Raw genomic sequence first — 15,838 nt, forward strand, 5'->3', positions numbered from 1 at the left:
CTCTTCGGACCTAGTATTTGTAAGAAGTCCTGGAGGCTCTACGTCTAGAGTTGATCTGGTTGCCCAGCCCCTCCTACCACCAGCACAGGTTGTTGTAAAGGGAGGCCATTCTTGGTTCCACAGGTGCCCTTATACACTATGGGGTGTTTGCAGGTGCACCAGGACCACCAGGAGTACCAATCATCGTTCGGTACAGCTCGGCCATTGCCATCCACTGGTCCAGCGGAGATCCTGGCAAAGGACCCATCACACGCTACGTAATAGAGGCCAGGCCTTCAGGTACGCCCTGCCCAGCCTGGGCTATCTTCCTCCATGGCCCACACCCTGCCCTCCTCTCCTTACCCTCGGGCTTGTTTCTATCCTCCATCCATGAAGGTATGTGTGTTATTGTAAGTGAAACTAGAATTAGGGAGTAGAGGATAGGGCTCTCTCCTTAGAGCTAGACTCTTGTTTAAGAATTCCCAGCAGGCCCCCAAACAACAGTTGTTAGCACCTTGTATGAACCAACTAAAGCTCGATTGTTCAAGAAGCCAGAGAAAGGGCCAGGTAGTCAAGTGTGCAGGCATGAGGACCCGACTGCAGATCCCCAACACCCCCATAAAAAAGTCACACATGGTGGCACACATCTATAATATCAGCACTGGGCGGGCCCCTAGAATTTGCTGGCTAGAATTGGCAAGCTCTAGTTTCAGTGAGACTCTGTCTCAAGAAATACGGTAGAGAGCAATTAACAAAGACACTCAACGTCCCCCTCTGACCTCCACACACAAGTGCACACACCCATGCATGGACACGTGTGCACACACACACAGAGACAAACACACACTCTTATGCAAACACACACTTGCGCGCTCACTCACGCATGCACGCCCGTGAAGAGCATGAAGCTAGAAAAGTAAGATTTGGCTCACGCTAGCTAAATGCCCATGTCCTACTTATGACTCACTTTGTCATCCTACCGACCTCTCCTGTCAAGCCTGAAATCGAATCACAAGGACTTCCAAAGCCATCAGGCCCTGAGCGGCTGATAAGTCGCTCCTGACGGGGTTGCTCTCCACTCTTGTTTCACTATCGGCCCTGCACCTGCTTCCCAAGCTCCGGCTCCATTACTCTGCAAGCCCCAGCTCACTCTGTTGCTGGGTTTCCAGGCTAATCAGAGGAGCCCAAGTCAGCCAAGAGCTATGGGCCTGCTCTTTGTGTTCTAAGGATCTGTGCCTAGGAGATAGAAGTTGAGAAAGATAAGTCAAATAAGGATTAAAGTCAGAAGTAGGGGAACTTATCAGTAGTTGACTCTGTGTGTGTGTGTGTGTGTGTGTGTGTGTGTGTGTGTGTGTGTACACACTCGTGAGCCATTTCCCCATAATACTTTGAGAATTGAACCACCCCCACCACAGGTTGCACATTCCTCAGAGTGGCTGGGTCACCCTAATAACAAAGAGTTAATTATTCTGGAGGTCCTGGAAGCCACTACCACCCACCGTTACCCTAATCTTTCACCAACCATCATGGCCACCTTAGCTAAGTATCTAGCAAACTCAGATGCACCATGTCCCCCGCCCGCCCGCACTGCAGGTGGTGCTGGCTCTCCCCCTACTCCAGATGGTCCCTCCCTGGACCTCCAGTGCCGGCTGTTGAGTTGGCCCAGAAGCCTCTGCATTCATCTCCTCACCAAGGCCTTATTCCACCAAAGTCAGCCAATCTGGTGCCAGGCTATGGAATGTTGGCCCCGGACCTCAGCCTGTTGCTTTTCCAGTGTTTCCTGGGAGGCCCAGCATGAGCTGCTACCCTTCCAAGTTTGGGGGTTGTGACTTGGTGTACACAGGTGGAACGGAGGAAGGACTGAACCAGCATTCCGTGACAGACCAAGAAGGGCCAAAAGTCAGCAATTCTAGAGAGGACCAGACAGTGGGTAAGAGGGGGAAGTGAACCCTGAGGATGCTAGGACAACCCTTAAACCTGTTGGAAAGTGGACAAAATACCCGTGCATTGCTGTGCTCCATGCTACAGATACTAATCTAGACATACCAATTTCTTCAAACCATTGACCTCTCAGGCAGAGCGAGTAAGGGAAGGATTGGCTCTGGGACTGACAGAGCTGCGAACTGGCTCCCACATCTGCTGACTCTGAGGACAGAGGCCACTGAGGGGCATTCTAGCAGCTTCTGGCTTGGTCTCAGTGTCCCCATCCTTTGTTTGTGTGGGGTACAGTGAAGGGGGAGTGGGTATAAACAGCAGGCAGGAGACCTCAGCCTCTAGAAGGCAGCAGCAGGAGTCTCCATAAACGATTAGCGAGCATAAGTTGCACCCCAGCACTTTCCTGGGTACCCCGGGGAAACCCAATGCCAAGAGTCAGGTAACTCGGGGTTGGGGATTTAGCTCAGTGGTAGAGCGCTTGCCTAGCAAGCGCAAGGCCCTGGGTTCGGTCCCCAGCTCTGAAAAAAAAAGAAAAGAAAAAAAAAAAAAAAAGTCAGGTAACTCAGCAGAAAATACCAGCACTGTTAGCAATGACACCGTGACCTTGGCAAGATGAGTTAAGCTCGCTGAGCCTTGTCTTATCTGTCAAATGGAAGAAGATGTCCTTACCCCCTGTCATTGTTACATACAGTCAGGTTGTATGACACAGGACTGTCAGCTGCTGTGGGGGAGGCCTTGTTGTTACATTAGTCACACGAGGATCTGAGCCCCACTACACCCCAAGGAACGAAGCACTGAGCTCCGCATTGAGCTGCACAATAATACTATGAGAAACACAGGGCAATGTTCGAGCTCCTTGATTTAACACACACCCCGAAGGTGTCTGAGCTTAAGTGCCAATTTATAAAGGTACAAAGACATGTGAACCCTTAAGGATTTCACAGCCTCAGAGAAGGGAGAACGCTGGGAGATTAAACAAAAAGACAGTTGGGAAACAGGATGTGCTGGCACAAGGAAAGAGGCTGAGGCAGGGGATTATGAGTGCCAGATCAGCTTGGGCTACAAAGTGAGACTCTGTCTCAAAAAATAAAAAAATAGAGGGCTGGAGAGATGGCTCAGTGGTTAAGGGCACTGACTGCCCTTCCAGAGGACTGGGGTTTGAAATCCAGCATCCACCTGGCAGCTCACAACTGTCTGTAACTCCAGATCCGACACTCTCATATAGACATATACATGCAGGCAAAACACCAACGCACATAAAATAAAGGTAACTTTTAAAAATTAAAATAACATAGGTAGTAATCAAGTAGATACTCAAAGTACTGATGATGAGGTGAGAAAGTGGTAAAGCACTAGGTAAAGTGCTTGTCTCCCAAGCATGAGGACACGAGTTCTCATCCCCAGCCTCCACATAAGAGCTAAGGAAAAATCTGTGACCCCAGTACCGGGAGGTGAAGGCGGGTGGAGATGGCCAGCCAGTCTAGCCAATTGCCGAGCTCAAGATTTGATGACAGACCCTGTCTTAAAAAATGAGGTGGAGAGCAATGGAGGAAGAGACCCAGACACGGCCACATGTTCAGGCACATGCTTGTGTGCACACATGCACACACGCACACACACACATGCACACACACACACACACACACACACATACAGAAATGCACAGGCACAGAGACACGCACACATACACATATGGGCACACATGCACACTGCCAGCTATGGCTCAGGACCCAGGTCCTTCTGGGAGGACCTCTGAACAGACAGACCTCATGCAGGCTTAGGTAAACTGGCAGGATCTATGATGGAAAGAGACAGGCTGCCCTCGACTGGGCTTGCAGCGAACCTGGTCCAGAATGTTCTCTAATGATGCTGGGGCAGCAGTGGCTACTTACGTCCTGGATGCCCCTGCTGGATCTGAGGGAAAGTGTGGTAAGAGCAACAGAGTCCTTCAATCCAGGATAGAATGTTCTGGAACTGGGAAGCCAGTCCTGGTACGTGAGAGCAGTTCAGAAGTTCAGAAGAATGAGCTCCCTGAGGGTGAAGCCAGGGCTGCTGTAGCAGCGAATGCTGGGAGATGGTGGCCCCATTCCTGGACTCAACTTATAACTCAAACACTGGGAAGGCTGAGGCAGGTGGACAGGGCTAGCCTCAGCTACAAATACCCTACCTCAAAATTTAAAAAAAAAAAAAAAAAAAAAGCATTCCCCTCGTGTTTATCTGTCAACACTACTTACTCTGTTTGAAGTAGGAGTGCGTATTGTGTCTGTCATTGTTGTGACAGACTGCCAAACAAAACCAAACCTAAGAGAGGGAGGATGGGTTTGTTTAGCCCTCTGTCCACTGTCGGAGAGCAGGAAGAGCAGGGTGCTGGTGCTCAGCTCACTCTCTCTCTTTCCCTTTCCTTCAGCCTGGGAGGACGCCCGCCCATGTCGGAGATGGGTCTTCCCTGCTCACTTAAGCCTCCAAGGAAACACTCCCAGACCTGTCTCCTAGTGATCCCACATCCAGCCAGCCTGACAAAGGAGATTATATAGCCCAAAAGGTGTCAAAAAATAAATAAATAAAAAGTTTTTCAAGTTAGGAATATATTCCAGTTTAAGAATATTTCCACATATATGCAATATATCTTATAGAATTAATTCTATAATATATATTCTATAGTATATGTATGTTACATAGAGAATATAATATAGAATAAGAATATAATCACATATATAATATATATGTAAATATACTAATATGTTTTAGATAGACACATATAAACATAAGTTTTCTCATATGATATACCTTATACACATAGCCTAAAAGCTAATTTTATACACTATTTGAATACTTTATACATGAAGTAAAGTTTTATGGTGTGTAGTCTTTCCACTTGAGATGTTATAGGTCTCAAAATGTTTCTTTATGGGAGCATTTTGGATTTTATTTTATCTTTATTCTTTTAGGTCTGACTACATATCCCAGGCTGGCCTCAAACTTGATATCCTCCTTCCTTGACCTCCAGAGTGCTAAGATCACAAGCATATTGATGTTAAGAGTTTAGTTTCGCGGGTTGGGGATTTAGCTCAGTGGTAGAGCGCTTGAGGCCCTGGGTTCGGTCCCCAGCTCCGAAAAATAGAAAAGGAAAAAAAAAAAGAGTTTAGTTTCTCCAAGTAGGGTGTCCAGCCTTTATCGGTTGTTCAAGAATTTACGGCCTGGTACATTTTTTCAAATGTTTTATAGATGTTTTCATTTTAGAGAAAAGAAGAGGAGGCACGCCCTCTCAGAAAGTATCTGTCTCTAAGACCTACACAAGATCATGCTAAGAGCCATGTGTTAAGCCACTGATTAGATGGGACCCACACTCAGGGAGTTGCAGCTAGAACCAGATCAAGTGGGATCCAAGGCTCCTCCACCTCACAGTGCCTCCTCTCTTTGTTCCTGCAGATGAAGGGCTCTGGGACATCCTCATCAAGGATATCCCCAAGGAGGTGACTTCCTATACCTTCAGCATGGACATCCTGAAGCCAGGAGTAAGCTACGACTTCCGGGTCATCGCAGTCAATGACTACGGCTTTGGCACTCCCAGCAGCCCCTCCCAGTCTGTACCAGGTACCAGCCTGTAGGGTGACAGGTCAGAAAGTCCATGGAAGAACTAGTGACGTGCTAGGGGTTGGGGGGGAAGAAGGCAGACACTGGGCAGCAGAAGTATCAAGGTACTGACCCTCAATTTCTCTAACCATGAGCTCTGGGTCCCAGGCCTACAGCAGTTCATAGCCTCAGGGGAAGTTGCCAGCCAGGCCACAAACTATGGTTCTATGGAAACCACCTCACCCCACTCCCAACAGGCAGCACCCAGGTAGGCCATGGGCTAATACTGCTAGCCTCTAAGACCCCACTGGGCAGTACCCAGGAGGGCCATGTTCACTGCCCCACACTCCCCCTTTCTTTCATTCCTCTCATTCGGTTTAGGGTTCACACGGGACACTTGACCTACACTGAGTGCCCTACTCAGTTACTGACCCCCCCCTTTAAATATAAAGGCAGAAATTCAACTCAAGATTGTACTTCTGCTCTCTGCTTGGCCATTAGCAACTCAGCCACTTTCCACCCATATTTTGCTCCTATGCTCAGATTGCACCAAATTGTGAAATACAAAGAGTCTGAGATGAAAATAAACTTCCTTAGCTTTCTGCCATCAGTAAAACAAACAAACAAACCACAACTACAACAATAAAAGAACATTCACTATAATTTGAGAAAAGTTCTCTCAGGCTTCCTAAAGACCAGAGAAGCATCTTTCCACATACACAAATTGGAGTCTGTCCATCAAAGTTTTTTTTCCCAAAGGCAAGAGAGTAAAAAACAAAAAAGGCAGCTAACATACTGCTACTCTCCCTTCTTGATCCCCTGGCAGACATCATTCATCAATCCCAGCACTCTTCCTTAATCAATCCAAGGGATCCTCAATCAACTAAACCATAAAAATCTTGTTAAAATGGTCCTCCAAGCAAACTTTTGCCAGCAGATCAAAGCTGGAACTTTTGGAATGAACACACACACACACACACACACACACACACACACACACACACACACACACACACACACCACTTACTGATAACATCCATGAGCAGGCGGTGGAATCCCCAGATGGACCAGGAAGGCTCGTGGGCAGAAGAGAATCGATCATCCAGGTCCTGACACTGTACCCCTGTTGCAGCCCAGAAAGCCAGCCCCTTTTATGAGGAATGGTGGTTCTTGGTGGTCATTGCCCTTGTGGGTCTCATCTTCATCCTGCTCCTGGTCTTCGTACTCATCATCCGAGGTCAGAGCAAGAAGTATTCCAAGAAGACAGATGCAGGTAAGCGACCCTGCACACCTCTCTCCCACCCTCCAACCCACCCCTATCATGGCAAGCTTGACTCCTGAGGGTCTCCTTTATGTTGGGGGCTGGAAAGATCTCTTCCTTAGCAATGCACCCTCTCAGGAGGGTGAATTCCTCCACACAACCTCTAATCTGGGTCTTGATACAAGCAAGAAAAGGGAGCATCCCAGCCTAGTGGGAGAACGGAGCTGGTAAGGAATGGCCGTGTGGTCTGATGGGTACCAATTTTCCACCAACCACCACCCCACCACCACTTTGCCCTCAGGTGGGAATACCAAGTCAGGAGCGCTTGGCCATGGGGAGATGCTAAGCTTGGATGAAAGCAGTTTTCCTGCTCTGGAACTCAACAACCGGCGGCTGTCTGTGAAGAACTCCTTCTGCAGGAAGAATGGCTTGTACACCAGGTACTGTGCCTGCACGTGGGGACAGAGGACAGAGACTTGAGGGCCACACACCAGTGTCCAGCAGCGATGGCCCGGGAAGGAGCACGGAACCATGCCATGCCTTCCCCTTCCCTGAGAAAGAGCATTCAAGCTCCAGGACTGGCAATGGTCAGCAGAAGGTCATGTGGGACCCCAGCAAGATACTTAGGGTTGTGTTGGTCCCACCAGACCCAATCACAGTTTAGAGAATGTTAGAAAATCCACGAGGAGGCAGATACTAAGAGTCTCTGCCAGCAGCTGCAGAGTGCAGAAACGGACAACGTCATGGAAACCAACCTGCAGCTGTTGGCAGTCAGTAGCACAGTAATTGGCCGTACAGGTGGCCACACACCCCTGAGGTGAGCTGGACCCAGCTGAGGCACCACAGCAAGAGGTGCCAGGGACTAGCCCATTGCTTAGCCTTTCTTAGCAAGGGGAAGACTTCTTCTCTGGGCTTGGCTTACTTTTGTTGGAGTAAAGTCAAGAACCTGCCGCCATCTTTCAGCCTCTGGAAGCAGTTAGTGTGGGAAGGCCTTGAGGTATATAACTTGGCTCTCAGAGAACCTAGCACACTTGAAGCCCTGGGTTTGATCCCTAGCACTGTGGAAACTGGATGTGGTGCATCCCTGTAATCCTGGCAGGTTCTTAGGAGGCAGAACCATGAGGATCAGTACTGAAAGGCCAACCCCAAACTCCATAGAGTTTGAGGCCAGCCCACGTCAGATGGGGTCCTTTCTCTAAAGCCCTATGCAATGAAGAATAGAGGCCATTTTGGGGGGACCCGACTAGCATTCCTGACTTCTCTCTGACTCCAGTCTCTCCTGGATATTCTTCCCTGTAGCCCACCAGGCTGCCCATTCCCAAGGGCCAGGGGTGCTCCTGGGGCCCAGCTGGTCCTTCTCTGATAGGACTGGGCAGTTGTATGCTCCCAAAAGCTCAAGGGAGGTTGAGGCCACAGCCAAAAGGATTCGTGTCTCCAGCCTCTTCGTATTGACATTCACGGTTCAGTAGAGGCAGCAGGCCGGGGGGGGGGGGGGTAGGGGAGCGGGCAACCTCTTTGAGCGAATTCACAAAGCTTCTCTCTGTCTCCTGGGTACTTCTCCAAGGGGGTGGAGGGGAAGGCTGAGGGCGGAGCAGGCAGGCTCTCATCCCTCGCCAATCCAGCCTTCCAAAGAAAGGAGCATTTGAAGCCGTGGTTAAATTCACCCATGACTGGCATCGCTGCCACAGCCCCGCTGGGCAGGCTCCTGGGCCTGCCACGGGGAACAAGGGGGCATTTCACCCACGGCCCAACCTCTCCTTGTCCCCCTTCCCCTCCTACTCATAGGACTCACACATAGAGGCCTGCATGTTCTGTGCCCCCATGGGAATGAGAAAAATCTTGTTTTCACCAAACCAGATTCAAGCTGAACTGGTCTCAGTGATGTTTGCACACACATGTATGTGCCAAGCACATAGACATACATTCCATCTGCCCTGTGTGTTCAAGGACGTTAGTGTGGCATCCTGTTTTCTCTCCTCTTCTTTCTCCAAGCCCCCAGCCCCCTTCTAAGGTCCACGGTAACACAGTTTGGTCACAAGGAGGAACCCAGAGTAGAGGGGCTGGTAGCTTGTATTCCCTGAGACCTCTCTGAGGCTACCTCTCAGCCTCACTCCCTTCTCTCCCTAGGTCCCCTCCCAGGCCCAGTCCAGGCAGCCTACATTACTCTGACGAAGATGTCACCAAATACAATGACCTCATCCCGGCGGAGAGCAGCAGCCTGACAGAGAAGCCCTCGGAGATCTCTGACTCCCAGGTGAGGGGCACGAGGACCCAAGCCTAGACAGGCGGTGGCCGCTACCAAATGTGGGTGAAGGGATAAAGAACATCCCATCGCACAGCCTCCTCCTCCCTGCCTCCCCGATCTTTCCTTCCTTGACCATGGAGACCAAAGGGGCAGGAGAAGCTATCCAGAAGTCATTCATGGGTCAGCTGCCACCCCCTCTGAGCCCTGCTCAGAGTTTGCCCCAGAGCAAATGGGGTCAGGGTCACTCGGTCACAGGAAGTCTCCATGAGAGCCTGGACCCTCAGTTACCATTGCCCAGGTTCTCAGTAACTCGGACTCCTGGGGGAACCTTGGAGCTGAGGCGAAGAGTGACTAAAAGAGGGGCTAGGGACAGCTCGGTGGATGTGGGAATCCTGGGGTTCAGTCCCAGCAGCTCAGTGGATGAATACTTACCTAGTACGTGGGAATCCTGGGGTTCAATCTCCAGCAACATTTACACCCGTCACACCCATAATCCCAGCACTGGGGAGATGGAGTAGGAAACCCAAGACCATCCTGGAGTTCGCTCCAGTGACACAGCCTGAGATTCTAGCTCCTTAGTTTCAGGGCCAGAAGCTACACTGTGCCCGCCCATAGAGTTGGGCCTGAACCCTGTTTCTACCCTAACCCAAAGCCTTGCCTATGGGACTTTCTAGTAAAGTCTTCTGCTTTGTCCAATAAGCCATCTAAGAGGACCAAACATTCAGTCCACTCCTCCGAGTCATGTTTTACAAGTAACTTGTGGAGTTTCTTTTCTTTTTTTTCTTTTCTTTTCTTTTCTCCCTCGGAGTTTCTTTATTTAAAAAAAAAAAAAAAGGAGAAAACAAATCAAGTCCACCTTTAAAGACTAAAGGCAATGCATGCTCTAGGCACTGAAGTTGTTCCTATCCCACTCATCCCTCCCACCCACTTCACACCTTCCCAGCCCCCCAACCACAGCTTTGTAAATACATTTGGAAGATAGTCCTGTCTCTCCAGAGGGCTGTTGTGGGGGATGTGTTCATGTAAAAGGTAGCACTTGGCTGTGTGATAAGACTCCTGAGCCCTACATGGAGTCCACTCTGTCTCTTGTGACTCTGACTGGGAGTCAGACGTAGCCCTTCACACACACAAGGCGGGTGGCGTGGTTCATTGAGCAGGGGGAAGCTGGGCCATGTGGTACCCGGCTCCTCGCAGGCTCTGGGAAAGGCTCGGAGTGGGAATCGGGCCTTTCAGCTGTAACAGTGTTATTGAAAAACCAAACATCTGGCTTTAGGACCACCACAGAGAACTCAGATTCCAGGTTGGCTGGGACCCGAGCATCTCAGAGTTGGGGGTGCCTGGGAAGACGCTGAGAACTTGGTGTGAGAGGGCCCCTATTCCCAGTGTGATACTTACATTCTATTACTGTCATTAAAATGTTTGTCAGCGATCAGTAAATAACCACATCCCAGAGCTCTTAAGTGTCACCAAAGAGACCCCAGGCAGACCACTTTACCACTCTGTAATTACCAGGGACACAGGACCCCTAATTCTAGATGGCTTCCTTCTGCACTTCTAGGCTTGACAGCCATGGGAACTGTGTTTCTGCATCATCCTACGGCTCAGGGCAGCTCCAGGGGATTCCTAGGGAGAAGCTGTCTCTGACTTCTCTCAAACCGTCCTGTCTCTCCCTCTCCCTATCTCTCTCTGGTCCTGGGAACGGAGCACAAGTTCCCCCACTTGCTAGATGAAAACTTTACCCCTGAGCTGTCCCATCAGCCTCTGGCCGACCCTCCTGAGCCTTATTCTCAGTGATGGAGACATGGATCTGAACACCACCCCCCAACACCACCCCGCAGGAGCTCCTCGGAGTCCGTAGGGTTTCACTGGAGGTGGCACAGCTGACCTTGTCCCTCAGACACCCTTGCTGCACACAGGCCTGCCAGAGTTCTCTGGGTTATCAATCAGGGTCTGGAGCGTGACATATCCACCCTGATGGCTGTCCTGGGCAGATGACAAATTCGGGGTCCCTGAGGATTGGCAACCACTCCCCCTCAGCGTCAGTGGCTCTGAGTCACTGCCTCTTTGAGGGGTCCCCTCCCTCCCCCAAGTCCCCTGTGCATGTGCAGCCTGGTTTATATTCTCAGTCAGGCCCCCCAAATCTCCTTCTCCAAACTGGCACAAGTCTGTCCCGCCTCTGTCCTGTGAGATAGTCACAAACAAAATGTCGATTTGATTTAAAAGTAAACATATATGATAAGAGGCAGTGTGAGAAAGGCTCCCAGGGAGCTGCAGGTGAAGAGCTATAGGCAGAGGCTGGCTCTTCCCAGGGACCCAGGGCCACGCCTCAAGAGATGCCTGAGACAGCACCCCCTCCCCCAGCACAGGAAAAGCACACCCCAAGAAATTTGCCTGTGGCTTGTTTGGTGAAATGTCTGAAAATGCAGCCTGGCTGCATTCCAGTTCATTTTCAAAATAACAGCACAAGTTTAGCAGGGGAAAAAACATGTATATTTAGCACACAAATGCATCTCAATGGAGAAGAAACACTGAGCCCACAGCCGATGTCTTCCGATCTTAACATCCAATTCCTAGCGGGACCTTGGTTGGCCAGCTTTGAGCTCATCTTTTTTTTTTTTTTTTTTTTTTTCCTGAGCTGGGGACCAAACCCAGGGCTTTATGGTTGCTAGCAAGCTCTACCACTGAGCTAAATCCCCAACCCCAGCTCATCTTTAAGAAATCAAATCTATGAGAAGACATTTAAAGAAAATGTGTGGGACCAATCACATCTATTTATTAAGGACAAGGAGTCATGATGGGCCCTAAGAATTGTGGGTACGGGGGCTGGGGATTTAGCTCAGTGGTAGAGCGCTTACCTAGGAAGCGAAGGCCCTGGGTTCGGGTCCCCAGCTCCAAAAAAAAACCAAAAAAAAAAAAAGAATTGTGGGTACATAACACTCTAAATCCCTGGAAGGTTCTGGTGACATTATGATTATTTCTAGGTTAAAACAATAAGAAACAGTGGTGGTGAAATGGGAGGTAGCGGTCATACACACCTCAAAAAGTCCAGACACCACCACCACCCCCCCGCCCCAAACTCCGTTAGGCCTTTCCTAGTCCTTTACTGGGGTCAGGTACATGGAAATGTTGACTTCCCATCTCTGTGGACTTCATTCTTTGATTCACTGGTCCCTTCCTTGGGATACACATTCAACAGCCTTTGGTCCACACCACTGAATGGTACCAGAGAGTAGGTTTTCTCTGCCAATGAAATAAGCCAGTTAAGGCCTAGTTAAATGTATAGAAGCGGGTTTATTGGAAGCCGGTTCGCTGGTCTCAAAGAACGGGGCGAGGGAAATCACTATGCAGAGACACAGAGAAGTTGGGGCAGGCAGAGAGAGAAAGAGACCGTGCAGGCGGAGTCTGGGGTGGGTGGCGGGTCCTTTTATCTACAGCACACACCTAGCACACCTGACCACGGTAAATGATGACATAAGCAGTTGCCAGGTCCCTGAGAGCAGGCCAGTGGTGCTGCCTGTGTATTAACAGGGTTAGGGGTAGCTCTAGGGGTCCCAGGTTTGAATAACACCAGACATATCAATGTTAGTAGCTGCAGCAGTAAGTAAAAGATGTTCTGTGACATCGTATTATGGTCTGTTGGAGAGGCTACCTGTGCACAAACAAATCCCACGTCTCGATTCTCAGATGTCATGAAGCCATAATGACTAATTATAGGAAGAGAGGGATGTCCAAACTTTGTTCTGTTTCCTGCTGTTTGAGGAAGTTGAGGCACTGAGGAGACCTAGGGAAAAGGTCACTACCCAAAGGCATGTGACAGGGGGGTGGGCGCGTGCTCCTGGAAGTTGTGGGTACTCATTTGGTGTGTGCCGGTCTGAGTCCAGCTCCAATCCCCAACTCCTGCAGAAGGTAGAGACTCTGCCCAAAGGTTAGCATATCCAAGGGGCGGGGCCAGAGTACTGTGTCTAGAGCCAGGTCAGGCAGGACAAAGCCCCTGGGACCCCGGATGAGGGAGGGGGTCTCTTAGTCTCTGAAGTCCTCAAAGTTAGAACAGGGACACACACACACACACACCTCTCCCCCTCCCTTTCCCTGGCTCCTGCGCTCCTCACACGCGCTCGCACTCTCTCTCTCTTCTCTCTCCCCCCCCCTCTCTCTCACACACATACACCATACACACACACACACACACACACACACACACAAACATACCATACACACACACACAACACACCATACACACACACAACACACCATACACACACACACACACCACGCCACCCCCACATACACACACACAAACACACACCCCACACACACACACCGACACACACACACCCACACACATAATACACACACACACACAGACACACACATAACACACACACACACACACACTACACACACATACAGACACACACCATACACACTACACACACATACAGACACACACCATACACACATACACACACACACACACACATTCACACTCACATCCACACACATCACCTGCCTGGTCCCAGATCTCAAACCTGCCTCTTCCGCCCTGAGCTCCTCATCCAGCCAAGTCTGGTACAGGAGATGAGCAAACAAGCAAGGGGCTTTTTCTCCTCCTCTTTGGGATTTCAGCTTTTTTCTCTAGAATTGGCCCTCCTTCTGGGTCCCTCCCCCACTCCTGTCCCCCAGCCTGGCGTCTGCCCTCCCGCTCCTGCGACCGAGTAATTGCTGATTGAGTGGTTTTGAGGAGCTGTTAAGAGGCCAGGGAACTGAAGCAGTCGCTTGATGGCCTGGCAGGATTGGTCCCTGAAAGCCCCCTTTGTGCTTGCCAGCTCCTGGGACGCTGCCTTGAGTTACCGAGAGAGAGAGGGCTGAAAGCTACAATCGGAGCTCCCCTCACACTCTTTCTTCTCGCCCCACCCCCACCCTGAAAAGAAACAGATGTTCAGGGAGGTGGAGGCGGGAACTGCCCTGTTAGTCTGAGGCAGAGACAACCCTCTCCCCCCTTCTGCTTGACCCCGGGGAACTAGAGGAGGGACTAGCCAAGAGCTCAGACCCCACCTCCTGAGCATCCCCACCCCCACTTCCAGCCTTCCCATCTGTCAGAGCTGCTGTCCCAGAGGGCCTGGCATCTAGTAGGTGCTCAAGAGATAGCACTGCTGGTCTGAGGTGGCATCGCTAAATGGACTTTCAGATTTGGGCCTGGAAGAGACAGGACCCAACACATCCCCAAACCAGTCCCTCCCACCCCACCCCACCCCCACACACACACTGTTGGCTAGCAGCGGGAGGCTGTTCCCATTCCAGTGACATCACTGAGGCAGTCTGCAATCCCTGGCCCCTTGTGATCTCTCCCAACGGGCTCTGAGTCCTCCCACTGAAACTCTGCCCCCACCCCAGCCTTTCTCCCCAGTAATACCATTTACTCTACTCCTGTCTCTTTGGATCCTTCTTGCCTAATAGGCAACAAGCTACCATCTTGCAGACCAGTCCGCCAAGGCTGAAAGCCTGCCAGTGGCTGTCACAAACATGCTTTACTAGCAAGGGCCATGACCCCAGGGGCTTATGCACTGTAGAAGTGGTGCATCGTGATCTGGGACTCCTCCCAAATGTGTAAGCCTAGGGCTAGCCAGAATTCTAGATGCCTTGGAAATGCTGGCAAACTCTTCAAGACAGGAAGCTAGTAGAAAGATCTAGCCTGGTTCTCTACACCCCCAGACCCTTCCAAAGAGAGACAACCCACCCCACACACACACATCCCACACACATACACCCCACACCCACCACCACCACCCCCAGCCCCTGGCCTCAGAGTATTAGCCTGGCCTCAGCAAATGGACCCCTCTTGTCATATGTCTTTTGTTCTGGGTAGGCAGCCGGTCAGACACACAAAAAATAGGCTCACATTGTGCAGCCTTGAACCCCAGGCTAATAGACTGGAGGGGCTGTCCATTGTGGGCTCTACCCTCCTGAGGAAGATGGCTGCTTGGAGGCTACAAGGGGGGAGAAGCTGAGAGTGCAAGAAGGTGGAGAGGAATGGTGGGATTGAAAGGAGGGGAAATTAGCCAATGGCTGGGGAGTATTTGTCTCCCTGGGAGGCAGGGAGGGGCTCTCATTCTCCTCCAGGAGCTCCAGAGGAGAGTAAGCACAGGGGTGGACATCAGAAAATCAGGCAGATCCAAGCTAAAGCCCCACCAGACCTGTGTCCCAGGAAACCCTCTGTCTCTGCTTTCAACATCAGCACACAAAGTCATCATGCCCATGAAGCATAAGCACTAACATAGCATCAGCACTCAGTCAGTACATAGTACCAGTACCTGCATACCAGTAGTACTCACTGGGCATCAAGACTCTCTTCCACATAACATCAGTACTCACAGAATAAGTACTTACATGACACAGGTACCCATGCAGCATTAGTACACACATAGTAGCCCCCTTAGTATTCACAGAATCAGTGCTCAGTCACATAGTATGAGCACTCACTCACTGACAGTACCCAAGAAACATCAGTACTCACATAGCACCAGTACCCGTGATGCAGCAGGAGTACTCCCACAACATCAGTACTCACTTAGCACCAGTACCCATGATGCAGCAGGAGTACTCCCACAACATCAGTACTCACTTAGCACCAGTACCCATGATGCAGCAGGAGTACTCCCACAACATCAGTTCTCACTTAGCAACAGTACCCATGGTGCAGCAGGAGTACTCCCACAACATCAGTACTCACTTAGCAACAGTACCCATGATGCAGCAGGAGTACTCCCACATCAGTACTCACATAGCACTAGTACCCATGCAACATCAGTACTCACACAGTATTCACAAAGCATGAATACTCTAGC

The 15,838-nt window shown here is 50.4% G+C and overlaps 1 protein-coding gene across 1 annotated transcript in view; it reads left to right on the forward strand.

The window, feature by feature from the left end:
* Positions 1-15,838, forward strand: part of Sdk2 (sidekick cell adhesion molecule 2) — a 274,922-nt gene that overhangs the window by 254,655 nt on the left and 4,429 nt on the right. Inside the window, exons 40-44 of the mRNA XM_032912110.1 lie at positions 154-279; positions 5,344-5,508; positions 6,620-6,760; positions 7,050-7,188; positions 8,876-9,002. Coding sequence (XP_032768001.1) covers positions 154-279; positions 5,344-5,508; positions 6,620-6,760; positions 7,050-7,188; positions 8,876-9,002 — 698 coding nt within the window. The remainder of the gene's footprint in view (positions 1-153; positions 280-5,343; positions 5,509-6,619; positions 6,761-7,049; positions 7,189-8,875; positions 9,003-15,838) is intronic.

This window comes from Rattus rattus, chromosome 9 (assembly GCF_011064425.1).
Source record: "Rattus rattus isolate New Zealand chromosome 9, Rrattus_CSIRO_v1, whole genome shotgun sequence".
Classification (NCBI taxonomy): domain Eukaryota; kingdom Metazoa; phylum Chordata; class Mammalia; order Rodentia; family Muridae; genus Rattus; species Rattus rattus.